General features: G+C 45.0%; 1 protein-coding gene across 2 annotated transcripts in view; it reads left to right on the plus strand.

Annotated features, from left to right (window-relative positions):
* Positions 1-26,556, plus strand: part of LOC119456106 (beta-1,3-galactosyltransferase 1) — a 44,803-nt gene that overhangs the window by 2,826 nt on the left and 15,421 nt on the right. The window contains exon 1 of one of the 2 annotated variants that reach the window (XM_037717708.2): positions 25,893-26,549. The exons of the other annotated variant lie outside the window; for it this stretch is intronic. Within the exon in view, the coding sequence (XP_037573636.1) occupies positions 26,476-26,549 (74 nt within the window). The 5' untranslated portion in view covers positions 25,893-26,475. Of the gene's footprint in view, positions 1-25,892; positions 26,550-26,556 lie in introns of those variants that run through there. 2 annotated transcript variants of the gene reach the window in all.

The following is a 26,556-nucleotide window of genomic DNA, read 5'->3' on the forward strand; positions in this document are numbered from 1 at the left end:
AGATACAAACATAGATAGATATATCTCGGAAAGTGCGCGAAGTATTATAAGAATGCGAACGCATTAAAAGTTTTTACGCTAGAACTGTTCGTCAGGTTAGATGCCAGCCGCAAATGGCCAGCAGCCCTTGTCAACAAGATGCTTTACGACTTGAGGCCCAGGTTCTTGCAAGCCTGAAGAAATGCGGTTGCTTAATTGGTTTCAGCTATCCATGAGTAGTTAAATACTGTTTAGTAAAAACAAAAAAGTAAGGGTGCTCCTTGTTCATTGGTTACTACCGCGTACTTAAAGATGGCCGAATTTTGCGTGTCATGTACAAAAATGTATACCACTAGATTTCAAACTAAGCTCTTCCGGCAGGCGCCTGTGTTATTTTCTAACGCAAATAACGCTTATATTTTCGTAAATTGTCACTATATAAAGCCGTTTACGACGTTGATAATTTTTGTGGAGGTGTACATCAGTACAACGAACGAAATATAAAGGACCGATAAAGTGAGCTAGAACGGCAGCAGAAAAAGAAACGTTACAAGAGAGAGTATGGATCTGTTTCATCATTGCGAACAGGGCCCTGCACTCGTGACAATGTTTTAAAGCCATTGCATCCACGTCTTATGTGCCATAAGCCCCCTAAGAGTTTGCGTTGCTGTTCTTTTGAAAGTTAGGGAAAGGCAAGAATCACAGGCCACGCAGCGTGTCGCTCTTTGCATTGCATAGCGTTTGTGAAGTTCGATCAGAAAATGTTAACAATGAAGTGAAGGAACTGAAAACCTTCCGTTGAAAAGCACAATTTTCCCTGCTATAGTCATGTGGTAGCACAGGACTAAAGCGGTGACGTGAACACCAACTTTGGCTATCCTCAACGTTGCAGGAGAGAATGTTAAGTACGTGACTAAATTTGCTCATCGTTAGCAGGCTCGTGCAGTACAAGCGGGAATTCAATTCCCGGAACGGTTCTGCTTCGTGCTTTCCTGACGCGCATGCTTTAAGTTTTCCCAGAAACTGCCGGTATCACTTCGCTGCCTCAATTAACGTAACTTCGCTGCTTTCGCACTGTGGTATTTCCGCATGCCTTTCCCAAAATATATATAGCACATCCACGCGTGCTTCGAAAGCGTTTATCGTGCCTTGCTGTTTTCAGCATTGGAAGCAGCACGACAAAAAATTGCAATTTGTGTACTTTATTCAACGCCTTGCGTAGTACATTGCTTAATGTTATTGTAGTGGCGACATCGTTTACTTTCTCCAACTTGTGCATCTCGGTTGGTGACGCTGCGATCGCAGCAGAAACGTCGTGTCTGCAAGAGTTATGTAAATGCCAGTCCAGTGGGGAGTGTTCCTCAGTTCAATGACGAAAGAAGTTAGAACTACTTGTCGATAACAGCGTATCGGGCGTTGGGTGCATGCTACTGAACCCCAGTTGATCAAAATTAATGTGGAGTTCCTTATAATCATGTCTTGGTTTTGGCACGTAAAACCTCAGAATTAAAATATTTTAACACATAGACATACGTGGTGCCCATGGTGTAAGCTTTCTATGCCGATGAAACCGATTTCATGTCGTTATATAGCAGCAACCTGAAGAGCCGTCTCGTATTCTTTGTATTCTTCCTAATTAATTGGCAGGGATTAATTGTTTAATTAATATATATACGGCTGAAGTGTCGACATTTTTGATGTCATTTTCAGTGAAACTTGGTATGTTGACGGGACTGGTGTTTTTAGCTTAATTTCGTATAAGAACTTCATGATAAGTCGCACTACTGGTAGAGGTATTGGTGTTTGTATATTGGTTAAGAAAAATGTTGTGTGCGACATTTCGCAAAAGCATTCCTGTATAAATCCAGATTACGAAGTGCTAGCGTTAAAGCTGGACAAACTTATTATTTCCGTCGTCTATCGGCCCCCGACTGGTAATGCACGTAACCTATTTGTCTTACTCGAATCAATGCTGCAGTTTGCTGATGACAATAAATACGGAGTTATTTTAGGTGGATAGTTTAATCTAAATGTGATTGTGGATAGAGTTGTTAAGAAAGATATGGAACAGCTTATTCGAAATCTGGGCTATATGAACGCGATCAGTTCGCCTACTCGCACCACCAACACTTCTGTTTCTTTGCTTGATTTATTTATAACTAATAAGTTTAGTCCATCTGCAAAAGCTGGTGCAATTATTTTAGACGTTAGTGATCACGGTGGTATATACCTATCTATTCAAAAAGTTGCACAACGCTTAAAAAAATATGAACCAGTACTTGTTCAAGAAAACAGGTTGCATATAGTCTAAACCTTTTTAGAGAAGGAATAGAAATTGTGATTGGCTTCCTGTTCTTGTGCTAACCGACGCTGAAGCTGCTTATGATTGCTTTTCAGACAATTTTTCTGAGCAGATACACCTCTTCATTCCCATACAAGTACCTACAACTGTAAAAAAAAAAAAAAAACAAAAAAAAAACACGTAATTCTTTAATATTATACATAGCAAAATAAAGACAAAAGACAAGTTGTATAACCAATTCCTGAAAACATGCGACCGGGAAGTTCTTCAAGAATTTAGGCGTAATCGCAGCAAACTTACCAATGAGCTTTGAACAGCCAAAGAGGACTTTTTTTTTTGCAACCTTTTTACCCCGACAGGAATAACTGATGTAATTTGAAAAAGGCTCCATGCTCTTTTTAACCGCTCTGCCCCGAAAAATCTAATAATATAATAACAAGCAATGAAGAGCTGAGCGGCAATTTACTAGGTAATTAATTTAATGATTACATTATTGATCTAGCTAGATCTAACTTAGATGAGAGAGAGCACTTGGTTACATAAAACACATGAATGTCAAGTCCTGCTTTCCAAATTTAGGGCCGGACAGTGAAGTAAAATCCGTTTTTCTTGAGTTAAGTAATAGTGGGAGTTGCGATGCAAATGATCTGACAATGAAACCAGCAAAATATGTACTTGACCTTGTAGCCCCTGTCTTGTTCACATATTTAACACGTGAATTGAGAACGCAGTATTTCCGACAAAGATGCAACTGGCGAGAGTTCTGGTTGTGCTGAAGAAGGGGTACATTAATGATCTTGAAAATTACCGTCTTATATCGATATTGCCTATTTTATCAAAATGTCTTGAGAAAGTAATACTATTCCGTACGTCCGTTGTCTGTAAGAAGTACAACATACTAACTTCAACACACTTCGGTTTTAGAAAACATCTATTTACAGAACTGACATCATTAGGACAAAAAGAATTCATTTTAAAATCATTCGAGCATAACAAAGTCGCGCTTGGAATTTGAATAGATTTTACAAAGGCTTTTGACTATGCACCTTAACCACATATTGCTTAAAAAAAGACTAGAAGCTAATGGATTCCGAGGGAAAAGCTTCACGCTCTTACAAAACTATCTAAGTAGCAGGCAGCAATATGCGGATATAGATTGACATTCCTCACATCTAAGAGCAATCTTATCGGGAGTCCCCTAAGGGAGAATTCTCGGTCCTTTTCTTTTTAACATTTACTTAAATAATATCATACACATCAGCATTGAACCAAAATTTGTTATATATGCGGATGATATGACATTACTATCTTTAGCTCCAACTGCTTCAGAGTTAATCACCAGAGCAAACACCACGCTTATGCAGTTTCGTACGTGGTCACACTCGAACGCTTTAAATATTAACACGAATAAAACTAAGGCTATTGTTTATCGTTCTAAAAACAAAATTTTGTACATCAGTGACGTGATCATGCTTCATGATGAAAAAAAAAAAAAAATAGAGATAGTAAGCTCTTTTGAAACAACAGGTGTCTTCTTCACGGAAAATATGACGTGAGATTTACATAGTGAGCACATAACAAAGAAATTATCTAGTACGTGTAGTTGGTTCAAGTTACGCAAACAGGCACATATTACCCACTAAAGTGATAGTTTTTTTTGTATAACTCATTGTTTTGTACGCATATAAATTACTGTCACTCAGTATGGGGGAATACATCACTAATAAATTTAATGAAACTTCATATACGTCAGTAAAAAAAAAAATGTTATGAAATGAATACATTGTGACTTATGACCGTCCTTCAAGCATCACTGTTCGAAAGAGCACGCATAATACCGGCATTTTATATTTACAATTACCGCCTAATGTCACAGTATCGAATGGAAGAAAATAATAATGCGTCTTATCGTAACGAAATAGCGATTCTTCGTAAAATAAACAAATCATACACACAAGAAACTCGAATGTTTGACACACATACTCTTGCAGAACAACACATGGGGAACAAGCGATAAAGATCACTTTACCTAAACTACTAAATGTATGCCTCTATAATAACTTAACCCCCCCCCCCCCCCGCCCCCCCAAAAAGTAGTAATAAAAATAAAAATAAAAGGAGAGATGATGATTCGCCTCGAGCGTTACTTAAAAGTCTCAAACCAGTATTTTAGTTACTTCTTGTTCTTACTGCTTTTTCTATGGTGATTCTACATGTATCGGCGCTTGTATTACAGATGACTATGATATATGTTTTATTGACGCATTGTTTTCACTGCTCTGTGTATTAGAATCTGTGCCCTTTCTAACTGAACGTTCCAACAGCAACATTATGCACTGGAATGCTGTCACTTCTTATTGCTCTGTAATATATATTTTTTTTTTAAACAGCGGATCTGTTTAAGTCGGCCGTTAGTCCGTGATTCGCGAACAGAAAATGTAGGTCGATCCTGGCGGTAGTGCAGAAAGGGTCCAAGCGCAATGGCACATATCCCTGTGAACTAGCCAAGCTGAGCCTGGATAAGTATAGCTAAACATGGTTGGGACTACTTAAGCTTAGTCAGTCATCGATAGCCAATCAATAGCGTATCGATAATCAACAAATACTCAATAAATTTCGGGAAATGCTGGGGATGACTTGGTAGTGCTTAGCCTAGCCCAAATACGTGGTCAATGCCTTGCGATAGCCAATCAATAGCCAATCAGTAGCTAATCGATATTCAATCAATAATCAATAAATTCCTGGAAATGCTAGGGCTTGGTAGTGCTTAGCATAGCCCAAATACGTAGCCAATACCTTGCGATAGCCAATCAATAGCTAATCGATAATCGTTCAATAATCAATGAATTCCGGGAAATGCTGGGGATGACTTGGTAGTGCTTAGCCTAGCCCAAATCCGTGGCCAATACCTTGCGATAGACTATGGATAGCCAATAAATTGCTAATCGATAATTGACAAATAATCAATAAATTCCGGGAAATGCTAGGGATGATTTTGGTAGTGCTTATCCTAGCCCAAATACCTGGCCAATACCTTGCGATAGCCAGTCGATAGCCAATCAATAGGTAATTAATAACCGATCAATAATCAATAAATTCCGGAAAATGCTGGGGATGACTTGGTAGTGCTTAGCCTAGCCCAAAAGGCAGGACTAGCTAGGTGCCCATCTTCTCCGCTGTCACTTTAGCATTGCGCCTCCAGTGCAAGCTACGGAAATATTTAATGTTTGCTCATGGGGTGTTTTGCTTAACGATGATGCTGCAAGTCACAGAACCAATATCTATTTTAGTTCGGGGAGGAGGGAGCTAGTCAAGTATGCCCTAGCTTTTTCTCTCTATCTTCCCCATCAACCCCGATGGTAAATAAACTTATTATTATTACTTCGAAAACATAAATTTCAATTGTTTGTGACACGCTATATTTTGCGCGGCTTTTTTTCCCGCCGTGCCAAGTTAAGGAAAGCGCGCCGCGTGCTTGAGAACCAACCTAAGGGTGGTATTTTTCATATTCGCGGGCTGTACTTACCACGCGAAAAAAAAGGAAAAAAAAAAGACAAATAGACCGCGCAATAGATAGCATGTCGCAAACAATTGAAATTGACGTTTTCGTGACATAACACGTAATGGTGACATAATTACCGCAGATATACTAATATTTTTAAAAAATTAATCATTGCAAACTAATTAGAAACAGAAAAAATATGAGAGCCTCTTCTGGTTGCTGCCGTATACATGCAACTGATCTCTCTCTCTCTCTCTCTCTCTCTCTCTCTCTCTATATATATATATATATATATATATATATATATATATATATATATTATATACATATATGGAGAGAGAGAGAGAGAGAGAGAGACCAAATACACTTGTTAAGAAGTTTGAAGGAGTTTAATCGCTCGAAAAAAAAAATGAAATTAGGAAACAGCATAGATTGAGGAACATTGCGACATGTGCACCGCCCGTGATGTTGGGCCAGTGATGCATAATCATGCCGCGCCTTTTAACCTTTGGTTTCACCGATGCGCTTGCGAGTGTGCCGCATTGCGGCATGGGTGACACTGATGAAAAGCCCTTAGCAACTGCTCTCTTCTGATTCTCGATCACCTGCCAGCTCTAGTAACGCTTTGTCGTAGACATGGTAGTTCTTATTTTTCTCAAACAAGACATTGCCGTTACGAATACAATTTCGCCGCACGCACGCACGCACGCTCGCGCACACCCATAAACAGACAGACCAGACCAGACAGCGCGCACGCGCACGCACGCACATAGAGAGGGCGGGAGAGAAGCATATCCCGTACCGACGCCTCCTCTAACTAGAGGAGGCGTTGCCCGTACAGAGAGAGAGACTGCCACCAGCCGCAGGCGTTCTGTCTTCATTGACACATGTAATACCGTGCATACTAGTAACGGAAGGGGGCGAATAACTGTGCAAGTTTGAGCGCAAAAACATCGCAGAAAAGGTTTAAACGCGATGTCTTGTAAATTCGAACGCCGACTCGCCTTCTATGGTGTCTGCACATACGTGACAAACAGCTCTGGAGCAGGCTTCTCCACATTAAAAGGCCATATGGGGAGAAGTCCACTTTAGCTCTGCTTACTTGGAGACTTGAGGTGACGTCTGTACAGCATATTTTTTTTTAAGGGGGGGGGGGGGGGGGCGTACAAATCAGCGGCTGCCGGTCGACCGCCGTCGCACTTCGTTGCCTTCGGCAATCAAGTCGCTGCTTGTTTTTATCATTTCATTTCCCGACAGTAGCCAGTATGTCGGAAGTACTCGTGTGTGCCGGCTTCTTTAAGAAAAAGCGCCACTATTACAAGAGCGGGAGTAGTTGAAACAAACAAGCACTGACATATCAGCCGGTTTCGAACCCAGCACATTTTAGATTAAAATTGTCGCTCAACCGATCACACCGCGTCAAGATGTCAGGGTGCGAATTCTAAAAACTATTCTTTAGTAAGAATATCTTTTCACGGGTCGGGCACAATCTCTAATTGGGCAGCGCTTGTGCGCTTAGTGTACGACATGCTTTGTGCAGGCGGTCCCAGTAAGTAGTAAGAGAGTCGAATGCCCCACGACCATACGCGTGGTGCATGTTCCTAACTCTGAGCATTGATGAACACACAAGAAAAATGAGTAGCAAGAAGCCACTCCGCAATCTCGCATAAGATTAGCTAAGGCACGAAGGAACGAAAAGCGAAGCCTTATGTCATACGTGGAGCACGAAGAGAAATACAAAGAAAACAGGAAAGTTTTATGCAGAAAAGAAGACGGGGCAACGGAGCGGGTGTATGCGAGCGGAGCGGGGAGCAGAACACGTTCTGCTAAAACTGTCTAATACGCTGTCAACGTCATCAGGTCAGCGATATCCCGGTAGATAGAACGCTGGATGTCCAATCGAAAACGCCCAGGAATGAATGTGGTCATTGTCGACTATTTCATTTCAATGCGAGCTCTCTTATTTACGTACGTGGAGATAACGTGTAATCAATCCGCCTGTGTCAGCATAGCTGTATCTTCTCAAAAAAAGCCTTGCCTGCAGGCAAACAGCCGCCCAGCGTGTGCGAGCTACTTACGCATTGACTTATCGCAGCATAGCACTCTGCCTATCTCGTAAAGTTACCTATGCCTGTGACGATGCCGCCGCCATCTCTTCCCTGCGTTTTATAAAGCTAAGCTTTCTTTTTCTTTTTCGCATATAACCTTGTTGGCTGCTGTTCTATACTTGCCAGGTATCTCAGCGCGCATCGGTGCAACCGTGTGTAGACTGTGTCGCGGTCTTAATTTACGTCTAACGACACCTGCGCGATTGGTGAGGGGGCAGCCAAGTGTTCGCATCGGGTTTAGGTTTATTCACTGGTTTTCACTTCGGAGACACTGAGAGGAGAGTTCCCGCGAAGATGAGTTCAATTCAGCAACGAAAAAAAAGAAGAGAAAAGAACAACAAGACAAAGTAAAACAATAAAGAAGGAAGGCACTCTGGAGAGAAAGCGACGATGCGAGAGTGATGAGTGGTCCTAGGACGTCAGAAAACAACCAGACGCTAGGCGAGAGCATATGAAAAAAGAAAAAAAGAAAAGGAAGAAGTAAAAGAAGGTGAAGAAAGACGGGGAATTCCTCGTTTCCGAAACAGGAAACGGCGGAAGGGGGGAGGGGGATGGGGGCTTGGAAGAGAGCGCCACCGAGTTCTGCTCCCCGAGCGCGAAGAGGGGCGGTCCCAGACACTTACCTCCTTGCCGTGCCAGAGAACACCTCGCGCACACTCTGACAACAACAAAAAAAAAAAAAAAGAAGCAACGAGACAAATGGTTGGTAATGAAAACAACAGCAGCACGTAGAAACACCTCGCAGCTGTGGAGCGGCACCAAAACTGGTCTGCTCTACGCTGCCGGTTCGCGGCATGAATGTGCCTGTAGTGTTTAAAGTGGGCTGGATGGCGAGAAGAAGGAAGCGATGGATGGACGAGGGGCAGATAGGGAGCAACAGGACTTTTCGCCTCGACGCCGCCGCCGTCGCCTATATATCTCACACGCTCTCGCTCTCTTTTTGCCCGTCTGCGGGGGTCGTTCTCTTCGTCTGAGCGGCCGCGCCGTCCCCCCCCCCCCCCCCCCCCCCCCCCCCCCGGTCTGGCTGTCTCCTCCTTCTACGCTCTTCTTCTAGGCAAGAGAGAGGAAATCGCCGGCTACGCAAGCACGCATGCTAGAACGTGCACACACTTTCGCCACGAGTGAGCCGTCAGCTTCGCTGGCGCAGTGGGCAGCTGAGGCGACAGGTCGCGGTCGACTAGCTCGCTCTCGAGTGCACATCCCTCGTCCGTCAACGCGCGGAGAGTTGTGTCGTGTCGTCGCGGTCCGGCCGTCATCTCCCGTATCGTCAGCCTCGCGCTCACCGGGTCTGATGTTCGGATGCGCGCGTAGCAAATCCGGTTACCTGCGGCCGTCGTCGGTTGTGGCACGCATCGTCGGAATCTGTCGGTCTTCGTCGGTGGTAGACACGACGGAGGAAGAAAACACCGTGCTGCACCGGGCGAGCCGGAAGTTATTGCTCGGGGCCAGGTGATGCCCCGCGACATCGCGAGGAGGAGGAGGCCACAGGTAGGCGCTGGAACCAGTTGAATGATTCAGTGTGTGAATGTATTCATACTATAGTGAGTAGAGGTGAAAGAGTGGGAAATGATAAGTAAGTGAACGCGTTCGTGAAAGATTGTGCGTGGTGGGTAGTGTTGGGCGAGGAAAGCGAGGTGCAGAGGCTTCGCAAGAGCTTGGAAGCCGAGAAAAGGGGTGCAAGTTTCTCGGTACAGTGGGTGAGTCTAGGAAGCGTGTGGTCTCTGTATACGGGCGAGATTAGAACTCTGCACAGATATATCGGGACTTCTCCGTTCCTCAATTTGTAGAAATGGTATACAGCGATTGGGAATAAGTCACGGACATGGTAACGTTACGTACTATATAGAAATGCAGGAATGCTTGGGTTTGCGCGCGACACAAACAAACAAACAAACAAACAAACAAACAAACAAACAAACAAACAAACAAACAAACAAACAAACAAACAAACAAACAAACAAACAAAAAGAAATAAAACAAACAAACAAACAAAAATAAATAAAACAAACGAACGAAAAGTGAAGCAAAAGTTTTAGGGCGTACGAATGAAAACTACATAAGGATTCTATATAGAGACAGTTTCATGAATAGGAAAATGTTCCCAAGATTATAGTGGGGAGGTCTACATGCGAGTGTACTTCGATTTTCTCTCCTTTCTTACTAGAGCTATACATACGCATATTCAGCGCGCCGTACTATATTTGGAAACCAGCGTCACCGATATGGTTGCTACGTTTGTTATTTATTGATGTTGTTTAGAATATAGTCCTGACTTCAAAGACTCCAAGTAGGGAAGGAAAAAAAGTAAGAAGCTATTATGAATACGAACAGCTAACGAAGCTGAAAAAGAGGCATTTTGTATTAGGAAAAAAAAAAAAAAAGGAAACGCTCGCGAAGACATCACAGCGACGAAATAGAGAAATCAGTGTTACAATTGCGCGACTAATGCACCCAAAAGTATATGCTAGCTTTAAAAAAATGCAGATCCAACGACATGCTGAATCTGCTTATTCTATGCAGATCCAATATGTACGCTGGCGAACTACAATTGTGTTTACTTTCATCCTATACAGCGTGCAACATCATGCAATGTTTGTTTATCCACCACACAGGTCACAATTTGACTCTGCAGACGCTGATGGAAGTGCTCACAATATATATATATATATATATATATATATATATATATATGAACAGAGTTCCGCTTACTGGCGCTACTCTATCGATCAAGATATATATACAGGGTGTTTCAGCGAAAACTTTCAAAAATTCTTAAAGGTTGCCTGTGGCAGATAGCACAATTCTAGTTCATGAGCTGGTCTACTCGAAGAGGCGGACATTACTTGCACAAGAAATTGAAATGCATAATCGAATAATTAACAGAAATTCACTAATTACAATTTTAACTAATTACTTGATGGCCCATATTGCAATTTACAAATTGTAGCCGTGGATTTCGCAAGGCGGATCCACTTGGAACGAATTCTCGAGATGACACCAGTTTCGAGATATTAATTCCCGAACTTTGCGGAGAAATGCATTGGCGTTAGATAACGTTAGTTTGACGTTCACTGCCCGTTCCGCTCAGACTAGTGCGTAGACGCAGCAGCTCATCATGGAACGCCAGTGTGTTTACACAGCGTGCGTGCGCGCAATGCCCATGCCAGCAGCGGCTTGACTGTGAGTCCACTTCGCTTCGTCGTTTTTGCAGCCGAATTCTCTCCGCGCCTCCGGAGTGTGCGCATGTGGGCCGCGCATGCGTCATTAATAGGGAACGTACGACAACGGCGAAGGCGCCTCGAGGTCCTTATAATTGCTATCGCAATAGATATAAATTCCTGCTTAATACATCTGGGGGTATTCTGCAAGAGTCCACCTAGTGGACTGTCCATTTCGGCCGCTGCTGATTGGCCGGAGCTGCACGAGTGAGGAGGAGACAGGTGCCTCCAGCCAGTCTTCTTCTCGCTCGTACAGCTGCAGCGAATCAGCGACAGCCGAAATGGACAGTCCACTAGGTGGACTCTTACAGAATACCCCCACAGTGATCATATAATGTAGGCTCGCAGATATCTCTAAAGCACGTCGACCTGTTAATGTAATCGCGCAATGTATTAAAGATTTTCTTATTTACTTGATTTTATTTGATTTAGCCATTCGAGATGTGCAGCTGGGTGTGTGCCCATTCTTGACCAATTAATGCTCCGGAATGGATACGTGCCGCTGTGACGCAATATGTACAGAATCATTAATTGTAGCTAGACACGTGTCGTACTTCTCTTTGCACGCAGCTGTCATGGCCTTCTTCCCTCAACAAGCATCATACATCGCCTTCATGCCTTGTGACATTGGTGCATATAGAAACGTCTCACTGTGCATCTGATTGATTTGGTGTTTTAATGCGTTTAGTATTTTTTGGGAACTAACCACGATTTCTTGTGAGTGTCTAGCCCGTTTTGGTGAACCGATCCCGAACATAGTGCAGTATAACCCAGCGGCAAAACGGTGCCACCGGGCCAGGCACCGTACAGGGGTTGTAAGCGATTTCTTCTGCATTGTCTTTGGTTGCGTTTGTCTGGAAACGGGATCTCGAAGTCAAATCACATTAAGAGATGTTCTGCACGTGTCTTTGGGCCCTTATTTCAGACACTGTGAAGCAGCTCCGGCATTTCGTTACCATGCGCGTCAGTCCGGTTTGCATTTCCAGTCATAAAATGCTGCAGTGAAGGCCATCTAACAACAAAACCTTGTGATGTCTCAAATGCAAAAAAAAAAAAAAAGTTTTCTTCTTTAAAACAAAAATCAATTTTTATAACTTTCTGTAGATATAGCTATTGTTCTTTACGACGGCCGCTATTTGCTGAATTATGGTCCGCCGCAGCCGGGCAGTATATCGCGGAATGAAAACACGTATAGATCTGCGCTAAAAATTCGAATAAGGGAGTATCGCAATCGTCTGTGAAAATTTTTATTGTGATAGCAATTATATGGACACTCCAAGCGGATTTCTGCCGTCGCCGTCTCCGTGAGATTCCGTATTTAGTCCAGCGGCGATGAAATCGTCGCTGCGCGCCGTATGCTGTATGTGCGAGTGAAGGCGCGCTTTCACGGAGAGCGAACACACGGAGGAGAGCAAGCGCGACTTCTTCCGTCGCGCAAAAGGCCGTTGGGGGGGGGGGGGGGGGACGGGAGGGAGGGAGGGGAGGCGACGTTTAGCTGCGTTACAGAAGATAGCGCCAACCTTTCCCTTTCCCTCAAGAACCACTTATCACTATCAGTGTGCTACGAGCCGCCCCCAGAGGCACCGGCAACAGTCACCAACGCCGCGCGCGTTAGGTGCGAACACGGGAAAAACGCCGACGGCGTCGACAACAGTTCTGCGCGTTGCTGGTGCTGCTGCATGTCCAAGGTTATACAGCTGATAAAACTACTATTGTATAGCTTTCTACTAATTTGCTATCGCAATTGATGCTTCGCCTTTCGGTTGAAACTGCGACATTTTTAAAAAACAACAACAACAACAACGACGACGACGACGACGACGACGACGACGACAACAACAACAACAACAACAACAACAACAACAACAACAACAACAACAACAACAACAACAACAACAACAACAACAACAACAACATTAACAACAACAACAACAACAACAAATATCCGTCTCTTCGATAGGCTTTCTTTCCCAGGCTTTCGCGTCCTGATAAACAACATCAGCACTTCGGTGGTTCACTGCACAGCGTGGGCGCCGCAGTCTCACCGGTGGAGCGTGGCGGATCGCATAGCGGCGCCATTCGGGCATCGACCGGCGGTTGAGGGGGCATCGATATGCGTGGGACCAGCCACGTGCACTCCACTGAAGCCAGACTCCGACGTTTTCCTTTCTTTTTTCTTTGTTTTTTCTTTCGCCTCCCGACCGCCGCGTGATGAGAGAACGGCCTCTTCCACTCCGTGCCAGTACTCGCCGTTTCACAATAATCCGTCTGTGGAGTGGACGAGCTTCTAGACGAGCTTTCTGGACGCTCAAAACTGAGCATACGAAGCTGTGACGACGCGGGGGGCGGGGGACAGGGGACACAGGTATACGCACGAATTCGCGTGGAGGCACTCCTGCTTGGCTTATTTTCAGCTGCAGTTGATGAGAATGATATAGTTAAATAACGGCACTGGACCTACTTGAGGTAGCGAGTAGGGGTAAGAGTGGACTCACTATGGAGGCTACACATGCGCACCCTGCTCTTTCTTTGGTTAGAAGGACTTGTGCCCTTCAAGCAGTGCATGATAGACTTGATGATCGTCCACTATGAGAACAAAAATTTGTAAGCCAGTGTTGAATTTGTTTCGCAGCGCGCAGATACAGCGCGCTTTTGTGACAGGTTGAGATGACACAAACTCAATCGTACCAGCATCGTTTAATCATAATTAATACAACTTTTTCTTCGGCTGTGTGGTTGATACTTTGTGAAGCCATTATAGCTTCACAAAGTATCACAGACTACACGAGACCGGACACCACGGGAGCTACACTCACAACTGATTTATTAGCTCCCTGGAAGACCCGAAGAAAAACGTACAATACAAAATAAGCATGCGCACAGGTTCATCACGCCAAAAAAATTATAAAAACACGAATTTCGCTTCCATGAACCTGCGCACATGCGAATTATTCTTGTACGTTTTCTTCCAGGTCTTCTAAGGCACTAATATATCAGTGGTGAGATTAACGCCGTGGTGTCCGGTTTTGTGCTCGTTTTATTTGCGCTGTAATATCTTCACAAATTAACCATCATTATTTGACTATATTATGAAATTTTATGACTTTTCTTTTTCACAAAGAACCGCTTTATTAGTGGCATATGTAGATACTTCTATTACATTTTCTACGATGATCGTTATATGCGATTATTTTCTGCATACCAAGTATGCGCTAGTTGAAAATGCTGAACTAGCTGTTTGTTGTGAGCGCTATGCGTTGCTTTCTGTAGAATCGAAGTGGATTACCCTGTTTAGTACGTGAAGTTTGTATTACCATTTAAGTTGAGACCAGCGATGGCGCACGCATGCAGGGAAAACGCTGACCCTTCAATTATTCCATCAATGCGCTTGATAATTGTAGAGAAAAAAAAGAAGGAAGGAAGGAAGGAAGGAAGGAAGGAAGGAAGGAAGGAAGGAAGGAAGGAAGGAAGGAAGGAAGGAAGGAAGGAAGGAAGGAAGGAAGTGAAACAATGGGAAGAGTTCATTGCCTTCGAATCGGTTTCATGGGAGCCAGATTGAATCGACGCAATCATCATCAAGCGTTTCTCACGCGTTTGTCTGAGAAGCAATCAATCAAACTTTAATTTGTGAGCCAGCCATCTCTATTGGGGGGAGGGGGGGGTTGGGGGGGGGGGGTGCGGACACGCTTGCTCCGTGTCATCGAATCATTCTGTCTTCCGCTTCGGCATTCATATGAAGCGGTACGACTGGATATATTCTGCCAGAAAGCGACTTTCTTTCTTTCTTTCTTTCTTTCTTTCTTTCTTTCTTTCTTTCTTTCTTTCTTTCTTCTTTCTTTCTTTCTTTCTTTCTTTCTTTCTTTCTTTTCTGTGTTCGCCGGATGCGGTGTGCACTGATCGTAATAAAAGAAAATGGTCGCATCGTTGTTTCTTAAGCAGCAGGTGCGTCATCTTTGATTCTCGAGAAATGCTCTCGAGTATATTTGTTGGCGACATTGTAATTAACGACAGAAAAAAATTCAGCGTCGAATAATTGACTACAGTAAACGTGCCTCTAGTGATCCAACTTGTTTGTCATCGTCGCCTGTTACTTGTGGTCGAGAACGGCTCAGACAGATAAAAAAAAAAAAAGAACGTTATTGGGCAGACGAGAAACTTGTGTTTTGCGGGAAGTGCTTTTCCTGTAAAATAAGAACAACAATAAAGGGCAACTTTTTGTTGTCATATGCTGGTGAAAGCCTATTCCTTTCCACCAGTTTATTAAACAACACAAGATGAGCAAAACAGTAAAGTGATTTGGGTTAAAATAAAATAAACTATTTTTCCAGGAACATTAGAAAGCATCAAGTTACGCCTATGCATTCAAACCCAGCTTTTACTTGGCGTTGGAAGCGTCGAGAAAGGGAGAAAGAGGGAGATTATGAGTGACAAGCTGAGAGGTCGGCCAGAACTATGGTGTCCTAGCCAGTTACTAAACGTTGAGGTAAGAGGGAAGGGGAACATAGGGACAAAAAGAAAGTGGCGATGATGATGGTAAGGAGAGAAAAGTACGTGCGCAGGAATAAAAAAAAAAAAAAAAACGCGAACTGGAGGCAGTTATCACAATCGCATATCCACTCCAGTTAACTTTCGTTCAAATAAAGCCACAATGGCCTTGATCGCGTGGCACGCGGATTATTTTGATTTCATGGACCTAAAAGAAGACTTTCAGAAAGTGGCCGGTTGTCGATTCGTACCTAAGAAGCAGTCATTGATTGTATCTCTCGCAAGTACTGCGACGTGTTGTGCAGAGAGTCTTTCCCGACAAAATCTCAAATTCTAAGGCCAAACTGGCCAACTTCGGGGCGCCACGCAGTCGCGATGAACTCAGACTCGGTGTATAGGGGAGGAGATACGGAGTTGGCTCCTTGACCTAACGATGATGTTCCGTTATCGGGACTCTCACGCAAGCCCGTTCAACTACCTTTATCGGTCTCCTCTTTAGATTGCGGCTTTTGAGAGCTTCGCATCGCGCTTGCCTAAGCTATTCATATTCTAAGTGACAGTCACTCAACATTGCCGAGCGCTAGAGTATCGCGCTGTGCGAGCAATCGGACTAGGCATACACATGTAACACCGCTGTAGGTTCGTGGAAACATATGCCTTAAGGGCTACCAAGAAATATTGCGCGGGTTATTCGCACAGTACGCGTGAACGAAGACGGGCGTGAACAAAGCTGTGGCGATGATCTGACAACGGTTGGCACTTATTTGACGTTTGTCAGGCGACACGTATCTGACAGTGAGACAACTCGTAATCACCAAACGTATTTTTTCTGCCTTTCTCTTTTTGAAATGAAAATAAAAGAGATTTAGGCTGGTACAATGTAACCATTCTATTCCGATGTTATTAATTCCTTTTTTTTTAACTTTTCGTCAAAAGTCCGAGTGCGCTCCGCCGGCATTATCACCGGCATATGCCTTTTGTAAATAGTGTAAGATAAGAAATAAATTGAATTTAGCGAAAGAAATCGGTTACATTACACAGGCCTTAGACACTTATACAATGGTGACGGCTATTTCTTTTCACGTAATAGTAATAATAAGAATAAAAATATTGCAAGAAAAAATGCCACAGTTTCAGAGAACTTAGAGTAGAATTAGATGAGAGAGTGAATGAAGTCCACGTATAGTCCTATAGACACACTGGGACATACACAGGCTAGAAGCGAGGACAAGGCCGGTATTTTGTAGCGATGCCTTTCCGGTGCTAAAGCCTTTTCGAGCTTATCGCGCTTTGTCAGTGGTCAGAGCGACGGTCCGCTCGCGGTATCAACGGGATCAGCCGGCCGTGAGCGCTGGATGAAAAGACTAGTATAGAATAAGTCGTAAGGCATCGCTACAATATACCGGCCCAAGTTGCACTACGCACTTTACATATAGTTTCGATCGGTAGGTACGAGACACGTACATCAGACAAAGGAAGTGTTTGGCCGGTATTTTGTAGCGATGCCTTTAATGTAATAATGCCTTTCCGCGCTTATCGCGCTTTGTCAGTGGTCGGAGCGACGGTCCGCTCGCATTATCAACGGGATCAGCCGGCCGTGAGCGATGGATGATAAGACTAGAGTAGAATAAGTCATAATGCCTTGCTACAAAATCGCGGCCCTGGGCTGGTATTTTGCAGCGATGCTTTATGCTTTGTTCTATACTAGTCTTATCATTCACCGCTCACGGCCGTCTGATCCCGTCGATAAAGTGCGCGGACCACTGACCACTGACTCTGACCACTGACCAAGAGCGAAAAGCGCGAAAAGGCATCAGCATCGAAAAGGCATCGCTACAAAATACTGGCCCTGATGGTGATATCAAGTGATGATGTTTAACAACAGCCGAGTTTACCCCACCGTGGTTTGGCTAGACAGTCAAGGCCGGCTCCCTATGTATTCGTGTCTTGCAGGGCCATTAAGCTATATTACCACGTGCCTGTAAGTCTGCAGTCATTAACAGATGCAAGGGGAAACCGTGAGAGCGTGTATTTTTATAGTATAGGGTGTGCCAGCTAATGTTAGCGAAGCTGTTGAATAAAAAAAAAACATATAAAGAACGGTGCCATGGATACGATTGAAAGGCCTACGGTGTTCGGTCATCAGGCTTCTAATGACCGAACACCGTTGGTCTTACAATTGGATCGTGCAACGTGTTGCTTTAATCTTTTTTTTTTTCGTTGAACAGCTTGGCTAACGTTAGCTGGGACACACGGTAAATTGCCGAAGCAGACATGGACAAAGACAAGCGGGGCGCTCTACACATTATACATTATGAATGATATTTCAATGCATACGCGTTCAAATATGACTGAAATCATATGAAAAATAAGCAAGCAATCCAATATGATATGAAAACATTAAGCGGAACCTCCCTGAACGGGAGCTGTCCAAGATATGCGTAGCATTATATGGCTATCGGCGTGGTGCGGAATGTGTTATGCGTGGTAATGATGTGTGTGGGGGTTATGCCGATGTAGTATGCGTTATTTATTTATATATGCGTGAAGAGTACGAGCAGAAAGATGCTGAACATATACATTCCGCACCACGCCGACTGCCATATAATGCAACGCATATCTTCGACAGTGGGCGTTTAGGGAGGTTCCACCTAATTTGTTTGCACGATGTCCGGCGCGGCATAACCAACGCGTAATGCCGTTATAAGCAGCGGTGCGGGGATGGCTGCGCGTGCATACATAATTAATGCACGAGTGAAGCATCTTTTCTTCTCTCATTTTGGTTCCCTTTTAGTCACCTTTTGTCCTCATTGGTCGGGTGTTAACCGGGCGTCCCATACCGCTTGCTATCCCCTTTTTAGTGCAGGTTTAGACCTATCTTGCCTAGGCTTAATGCCTCCTTTCTACGTATTAGTACCCAAGATGATGATCATTATGATGATGACAATAATCAATCAATCAATCAATCAATCATTTATTTATCGTGCCCAGGAACAACCGTGAGGTCTGGGTGCTGGCGCACGTATACATAGAAAAAGAAATACAGCAGGGGAGTATCAGTGAAAAAAAAAACAATGAATAAAAAATAACAATCTTGAAAAGTGTACATACATGTAACCGAAGGCGCAAAATGCATCCATAAATAAAATGGAGAAGAGAAGTTGAACAATATGTGAAACTAAGACACAACAACGGAAAGCTCAGAGCAGAACAAAGATATAGAGTTGAGATAAATATCAGCAGGGGACAATATCAGCAAATACAACAGGAGAATATCAGTAAAAAAAAAACAATGAATAAAAAATTATCAATCTTGAAAAGAAAAGTGTACATACATGCAACCAAAGGCGCAAAATGCATACATAATAAAAGGAGGAGAAGGGAAGTTGAACAATATGTGAAACTAAGACACAGCAACGGAAAGCTGAGAGCAGAACAAAGACAAAGAGTTGTGAAAAATATCAAGGTCATGAAAGTGGGCGCTATAGAGACTCTGTATTCTATGGACGGTTGAGTGTTGGTGGTGACAGGCAGCAACATGGAAAGGTCTGTGTTCTCTGGTGATTTTGCGCGGAATACGAAATGCGATACAACTGAGGAGTTCGGGGCACATGAGGATACCGTGAAGGAGTTTGAAAAGGAAGAGCAGGTCAGCACGATTACGTCGGCAGCGAAGTAAGGGCAATGGCAATAATCCAACAGTGCTAGAGCAGGGCCCAGAGTCCGTGTTAGCAAAGCGGTGATGATATATGCTTAGAAACTTTTTCTGGACCCGATCTATAATGTCACTGTTGGATCTAGAAATGCCATTCCAGACGACCGACGCGTATTCGAGTTGAGGAAGACAGATTGTTGTGTACAACTTGCGGAACGGTGTAGGGGAATTGAATTCTCTCGACAGTCTGCAAAAAGAGCCAAGAGTGCGCATGCCCCGCATTGCGACGCGTTTAGTGTGAGCTGAAAAGTGTAAGGTTGTATCAAAAAGTACACCAAGATCATTGATCTCACGGACCTTACACAATGGTACAGAATCTACTGAATAAGAAAAAGAGATGCTTGCTGTTTTGCGGGTGAAAGTCATGACTTTGGCCTTAGCAGCATTCAAGGTGAGGTTATTATCTGTGCACCATTTAGAAAAAGAAAGCAGATCAGACTGCAGGATGCGACAGTCATCAACAGTGTGAATTGCCTTAAAAATCTTTATGTCATCGGCATATAGGAGGAATGAAGAATGCCATATAATAATAATAATAATAATAATAATAATAATAATAATAATAATAATAATAATAATAATAATAATAATAATAATAATAATAATAATAATAATAATAATGAAATAATAATAATAAAATAATAATAATATGAATTGAAATAGTCTGGGATATTTTATTCGTATTCGATTCGAGAATTCACCATTCGATGTTGTCGAATATTTGTTTCTTTTGAAACTATATAAGAGTGAATGGCGGATGTGAGGACTGCTCCCGATGATTTTGCTGTAGGAAAGCTGTGGCTGTTGCGCGCCAGTTCCTGAGTGAATTCACGGGGTGTATAACTTCTCAATAATTTCCCATCATTCAATAAGAATGGCTCGCTTTTAGGCAGTGTATGTACGAATTTGTTCCGATTTATTATGCAGCCAGTCTCACCTTGTTTGCCTTTAAATCAATGCGCGTTGATGTAGTATGACACTTCTCTCCGTTAGCGAACACAGCACCGTACGTGCATCTGCTAACGTGCAATATTTGACTACTGTCATAGTCATGATGCCTCAGATAATTCAAAACAACTGTTTATCATTTACAAGCTCCCCACTTAATCGGACGTCTAATTGTAAATGGTATCAAATAAATGTATCGATGTATATAAGCTTGATTTCTGCTTTTATCAAACGGACGCCCCGCAAGCTTCGTATTTAATGCCGCTTCAGAAGTAATAAAATATTAGATATTCAGTTCGTTATTCGGGGGTCGTTTTTGTCGAATATCCGTATTTGAATGAATGCGGAAATTTTACTATATTCGCAAACTTCCAAAAAAGATAGAAAAGTAAGGACGCGAAAAACGAATGATTAGGATATTGCAAGAGACTCGGCGGTAGCAAGTTCAAATCCTCTTGCAGGACTGATCACCCTGACTTTCCGGTTCACACTTACCGCGCAAATTTAATTAGCGCTGCTTGATAGCATTCACGCAACGCGGAACCTCCGTCATCGTTCGCTGGATACTTGCCTTATGGGACGTGCCACCCCGAGCAAAACGATCAGTTTATACCCAACTCCGACATTGAGCGATGTTGATTTCGTACGCAGTACAGCAGCAGCAGCGCTTTTCTAGCGCGAGACAGCGCGCGTAGCCTGGCCATTCGCGCCAATAAAGGCTTCACTACAGCCGGCGCCCATCTTCGAGAACACCACCACCACCAACAGTAAGGAAAATAAAGTTTTGCGCTGACTATCAGGAGATTGATGAGTGAGAGAACCTCTCGACTCTGAGCCGTTCAACTGCTCTGTGGCCCCGGCGAGGCTGGACCCGCGAAAAAAGATAACGAATGGGGCATCAGCAGCCCGTTCGGGGAAACTGTTGCGAACGTTTCTACTGCAACATCAGTTTGCGAGTGCCGATTTGTCCCCCCCCCCCCCCCCCCCCCCCCCTCCTTACTCAGCGTGACGCCACGACGCAATTACGCCGGCATGCGGGTCCGCCTTTTCACTTCTGCGCCCCTTTCATTTTCCTTTGCCTCGCAAATGTTTGCCCCTCGAACGATTATTATTAGGACCGGAGGGTGCTTTCGCCCCATCTGGGCCGCCGTCTTTAGTACGTGACGAGTCGGTGCGCAGTATTTCCCTCGGAATGCGCCGACTCCGTGAGAGCGCTGGCTTCCAGATGGCGTTACGAAGCGTGATAAACTACGACAGCCTCAATGTTAGGGCCACTGCAGGCCGGGCTTGTGTATCGAGGCAACCTACGATAATCTGACTGGTTAGGCGAGTTGGCCCAAGGAACACGATGAAATTGGGCACAAGCGGGGAATTTTTTAGCTGAAGAATATGGAAATTACAGGATGCCTGTTTCACGAGAACGGAATCTCCTGATGAATAAAAATGGGTTGGCGCGTATATGACGTGGGCGCGCAAGTCTTGAACGATGGCTTACCAACATCCTATAAGGAGGAATAAACTTTATTTACAAAAGTGAGCCAACGGCAGAATCGTCCGAGGTAGGTGGAATCCCTATTCCAGGGGGCCGTGGCCCATGGGCCGATAGCTTGGCTCTGGTCACCAAACGATGCTATACGAAAACAATAAAAGAATTATGCAGATCCAACCCACATGTTTGAATCTGAGAAGCGAAGCGGTTAAAGAAATGCCATTCATTCGTTCTATAGAATGCCATGTTCTATATAAATGTCATGCGTTCTATAGAACAGACGGTTAATATGTTTTAACATGTTGGCAGGCATGTAAAACAGGTAAAAGTGTATCATAGCGTTGAGACCGGATGACACCCCTCCCCTCCCTCCCCCTACACACACATACACACACAAACAGTATGTATGTATATACATACCGGCCATTCGGAACTCGCAACCTACTGACTTGTGACCATGAGGGAATAAAAATGCGGTCGAGCGCCTTTACTACTCATCATTTGTCCACTGTTCCCCACCATCATTATTCACCGACAGGCCCCATATGTGTTTAGCTGCAGGATTATAATTATCTGTTTAGGTTTCTCACGCTATCTATTTAATCATATGCAGGCAGCAGGTCTTATATCTTTTCCGCCAGACATTTGCTCGGCAGCTTGTATACAGCGTTAACAGTATTGAGAGAGAGAGAGAGTGAAAAATTATCTCTCTCTTGCTGGACTGCTAATGCGTATCGAATGCTTCGGCAAGCATAATGCTACATAAGGGTGCTCTTGTTTCCTTTCCGCCGTCCCTGTGTAAAGCTATGCTTTCTCAACCATCCTTCTAGGCGTTGCTTCGTATAGTAAGGGAGGGGCAATGTCACCGTTCAACGGCGAGTCGTCTTTCGAATTCGTGCCGTCAGCACTCAGACCATCACGCCAATGGCCCCGAGCAGAGCGTGCTACCACTTAGCAGGGCCGGGAACTTGCACTCGACCAAAAAGATAGGAAAACAAGCTTGCCAGCCAGCCAGTTGCAGGCTAGGATGGCAACTGCGGCATGCTGTAGCCCCGGGGTCAGCTCTTGACGCGCTTCGTCGTCAGCAAAGTCGTGCACACAGCACGCGTCTTTCTCTTGGGCCGTCGTTGGTTAAACTCAATGAGCGGAGACTCCGTCGGCGGAGTCGTCGTCCGATGCTCCTTCTCTGGATATCGCTCGTACTGTCGCGTCCGGTTGCCTCCCCCAGGCGCAGCTCGCCCACATTGGGCATGCACGCAGTAGCAGCTTGATTCGCTTACGCTCGGCCGCTCTAGCAGTGCCGGAGGCGAAGACGGACGAGAGCTACATTCTGTCTCTTTTAGAAGAGCCGTGCAACGGGGTGCATGCAAAATATCGTTCCCGCATCAGCCAATTGGGCGTTGAGTTCACGAAGCCGGTGGTTGCACGTAGGAGAGGCTCGCGAATGGACGACACCTTGGCTTTCGTAACCTCAGTGGCCGGCTCACATGAGCCGGCCCATTATACGAAAAGCTTTCACGTGAGGACAACTCCGGGAATTCGGCTGCCAGTTGGTTGACGCTCGCAACAGCTTACACTGCATTGCACGGTTCTAGCGACTCGCCGTTTATACTTCCAGATGAATGGTCCGTCTTCCTTCGCTCCGGCTGTTCACGATGAAAATAGGCTGGATGACTGCGCAGTCGCCGCGCCTAAAGAACCCGCATGATCTGTCTCTCGCCCCTCTCATTGCGCCCTCTGCACACGACTGCACACGACGGCGTAGTAGCGCGCAACCAAGGGAGAGCGGCAACTGAAACCGGCATCATCGTCCTAGTTTAACATTGTATCGTTGCGGCCCCAGGCGAGATGTCTGCTTGATGTCTGCCGTCGCAAGCGACGCTTTCGAGCAACGTCGTATCAGCTTACACGCGATCGCATTAACATTCAGTAAAGAAAGAAGAAAGCATGCATCAACGCCTTAGTCCGTGCCGGCGCCAACAGGACACGCTCCGCTTCTATGTAGTGTTGCACGAATTTAATGATACATCACCGTCTCGTGCTGGCTCTTTCTAGCGACGAACTCAACGCGAACGTGCATAGCAGCACCCCTTACATGCTACTCCCCCCTTTCCCAAGGCACATACACAGACTCATGCACGCACGCACATTTTATGGCCGGACGTCACTCGCCGGCTTTGCCCCCTTCCGCGCTCGCCGCGCAGACGGCGCGAGGTGTAGAATACACAAGTGCCTGCCCCGTCACTTGACTGACCGCGAGACGCAGCCCTTCGCTGAGCAATATACATTTTTTTTCTCTCTCTCGCGGAAGAAGAAAGGACGGAAGCGTGCGCTGTGCTGGCAGCGCGAGTAGCGCAAGGCTCAGTCGGTTGCGTCCCTAGCCATAATCTGCTAGCACGCGGAGCGTGAAAGTGCTCGTTCATGCGGCTAAGTGGCGAGCGTACTTTTAGGTGAAAAAGCGGGCGAGAGAAAAAAAAATAATAAATCGGGAAGATGGCGAGACTTTGCACGTTCGTGCAAGCCGGGCGTGATGAGGGGGTCCTGTTGTTGCTTTGCTGTCCTTTTACCCGAGGGAAGCGAAGCGTTAATGTGCCTGTTTTTCTTTTTTTTTTTTTTTTTTGCGGCTTTGTGCCTCGCGGATAATGTCGACCGCTTGAGAGCCACTGGCGGGACAGTCCCCCGCGGCTCTCTTCCTGTCTTGCGAGCCTTGCATCGATTCACTTGGTCGCTGGGAACGTAATTACGTAATACGAAAGAGAATAAACGAGACTCCAGACCGCGGCCGGGATATATGTATCGGGGTCTCCGTGTTGCCGACTTGAAACGGCTCCGAACATCGCACCCAAGTCCGGACCCTAGGCTCACGTTCACGAAAGAATACTTATACTTATAGAATTTACAGACTTATAGAACTTATATACTTATAGAACTGTTCGTAAGAGCAGATGTCAGGCAGTCACGATTACATATTATTAGTGAAGGCGGCAAAGAGCACTTACAAAAGAAAACCTTTGCTAATTTTGTCCCTGAACTATCCTCAATACATGGGCGCCACCTCATCGTGGAAAAAAAATATTGTTAGTCGATAAAGTATCGTTCTCAAGGTCCAGATGTCCTGGGATCGATTCCAAGCTAGATCATGCAGATTTGTATAATTTTAATCTGTCTTGTTTTTTTTTTTTTTTTTAGCCTAAGATGTCTGACCGACTAGGTGCCGTATTCACAAAATGCTTTTACGCTATAACTTTTTGTTAGAGTTGGGGCTGAATTCACCAAGCTTAGCGTTCGTAAAGTGCTTTTGACGGCGGCCTTTGCGAATTATATATCAAACATATGAATTGGCTGGAATTTGTTCTTACGAACAATTATAGCGTAATGGCGTTTTGTGAATACGGGTTGAAAAGCTTTGTGAATTCGGCTCCAACTTTTCACGAGCTTGCCCGGCGGCTTCTAATAGGACCCGTGAGATATTGGGAAAACCTTGCTAAGCTTGAATGTTGCCTCCTGTAACAATTCAGTGGTTGAGAGAACGTGGAATAAAGACTAAATGTACGCGGGAGCTTTTGACTGTTTACGGCATACCATGCAGCGTTTATTATGCGGAACACGTCGCTTAAGAATCGTGCTATACGAGCGATAACAAATTAATAAACGAACAAACGCTGCGCTAACAAGCTTCCCAGCGTTATGAAGGATGGGTCTTCTACTTTAATTTCAAGGGTTACAGAAGAAGGGGAGAGAGGGGAAAAGAAGGATATATTTGTTTTCCGTCGGGTGCCGATGTGTCTTGGGCAGGCGTTCGTGACTTCGAAAGGACGGATTAAGCAGGCCCTCTGGAGTCGATTGTTGGTTGGCGAAATCGTTCCATTTTTCCCACTTAATCTCCCGCTGCATCTTTAACGGCGAGTCCACTCGATCTGGTAGCGAATCTAATCCATTTGTTTCCTACGTGGCAGAGGCAAAAATAAGAATAAAAGAAAGCAAGAAACAAAGAAAGAAAGAAAGAAAAAAAAGAAAGAGAAAGAGAGAGGATTGCGGAAGTCGTGGCGCCAGAGATAAGGAAAGAAATGCGCGTATACCATGACGAGGAAAGTGATTACTTGAACTACGAAGGACGCACCGTGCACAAAACACCAGGCTTGAGCGGACAGACACATTACGGCGCACTGTTACCGGAGTGTACGGCAACGCAGCAGGTAGGCGCAACTGACACAACCGCCGTGGGTAACACCATGCGTCGTGACTCGGAGAAACCGAGGAGGCCTTGGTGACTTCTCGGCAGAGAAAAGAGCGAGCGAACGAAAATAAAGAAACGCGAGAGGAAAAGGGGGAAAGACAGAGAGGAAGGAGGGCGCAAGAGAAAGGAGGGCGCAATTCAGCGACTCTCCGTAGGAAGATGCACGACGCAGAAATCAGCGTCGGCACTCGACAGCGGCTGCCGCTGCTCTGAATGCCGGCAGTCAGCAGTGCTAGCTAGCCCCGGGGAGCGAGTGGGTTTCCTCGGCGGTGTACTTGCCGTGGCCTATTGTGGCGGACGCTGTTGAGAGACGTGTTGTCGGGAGGTCATGCGGAAGAACGGCGTAGTTGGAGTCGGAAGCGGCCGTAGCACGGGTCGACCGGAAGCAGTGGTCAGCGCAGCTCCCGAGGGAACGTGCACGTGCGTCCGTCGCTGGTCCGCATCTAAGAATCGCCGGTTGCTGCGTTGTTCGTCTCCAGTGGCGGTGTCGTGATGGCTCGCGCGCGACGACGTCACAGTGCTAGAAGTGCCGCCAACGTAGACGACGAGGACTTGCAGAGAATTGAGTAAGAA

The sequence above is a fragment of the Dermacentor silvarum genome, chromosome 6, assembly GCF_013339745.2.
Source record: "Dermacentor silvarum isolate Dsil-2018 chromosome 6, BIME_Dsil_1.4, whole genome shotgun sequence".
NCBI classification, from domain to species: Eukaryota; Metazoa; Arthropoda; class Arachnida; order Ixodida; family Ixodidae; genus Dermacentor; species Dermacentor silvarum.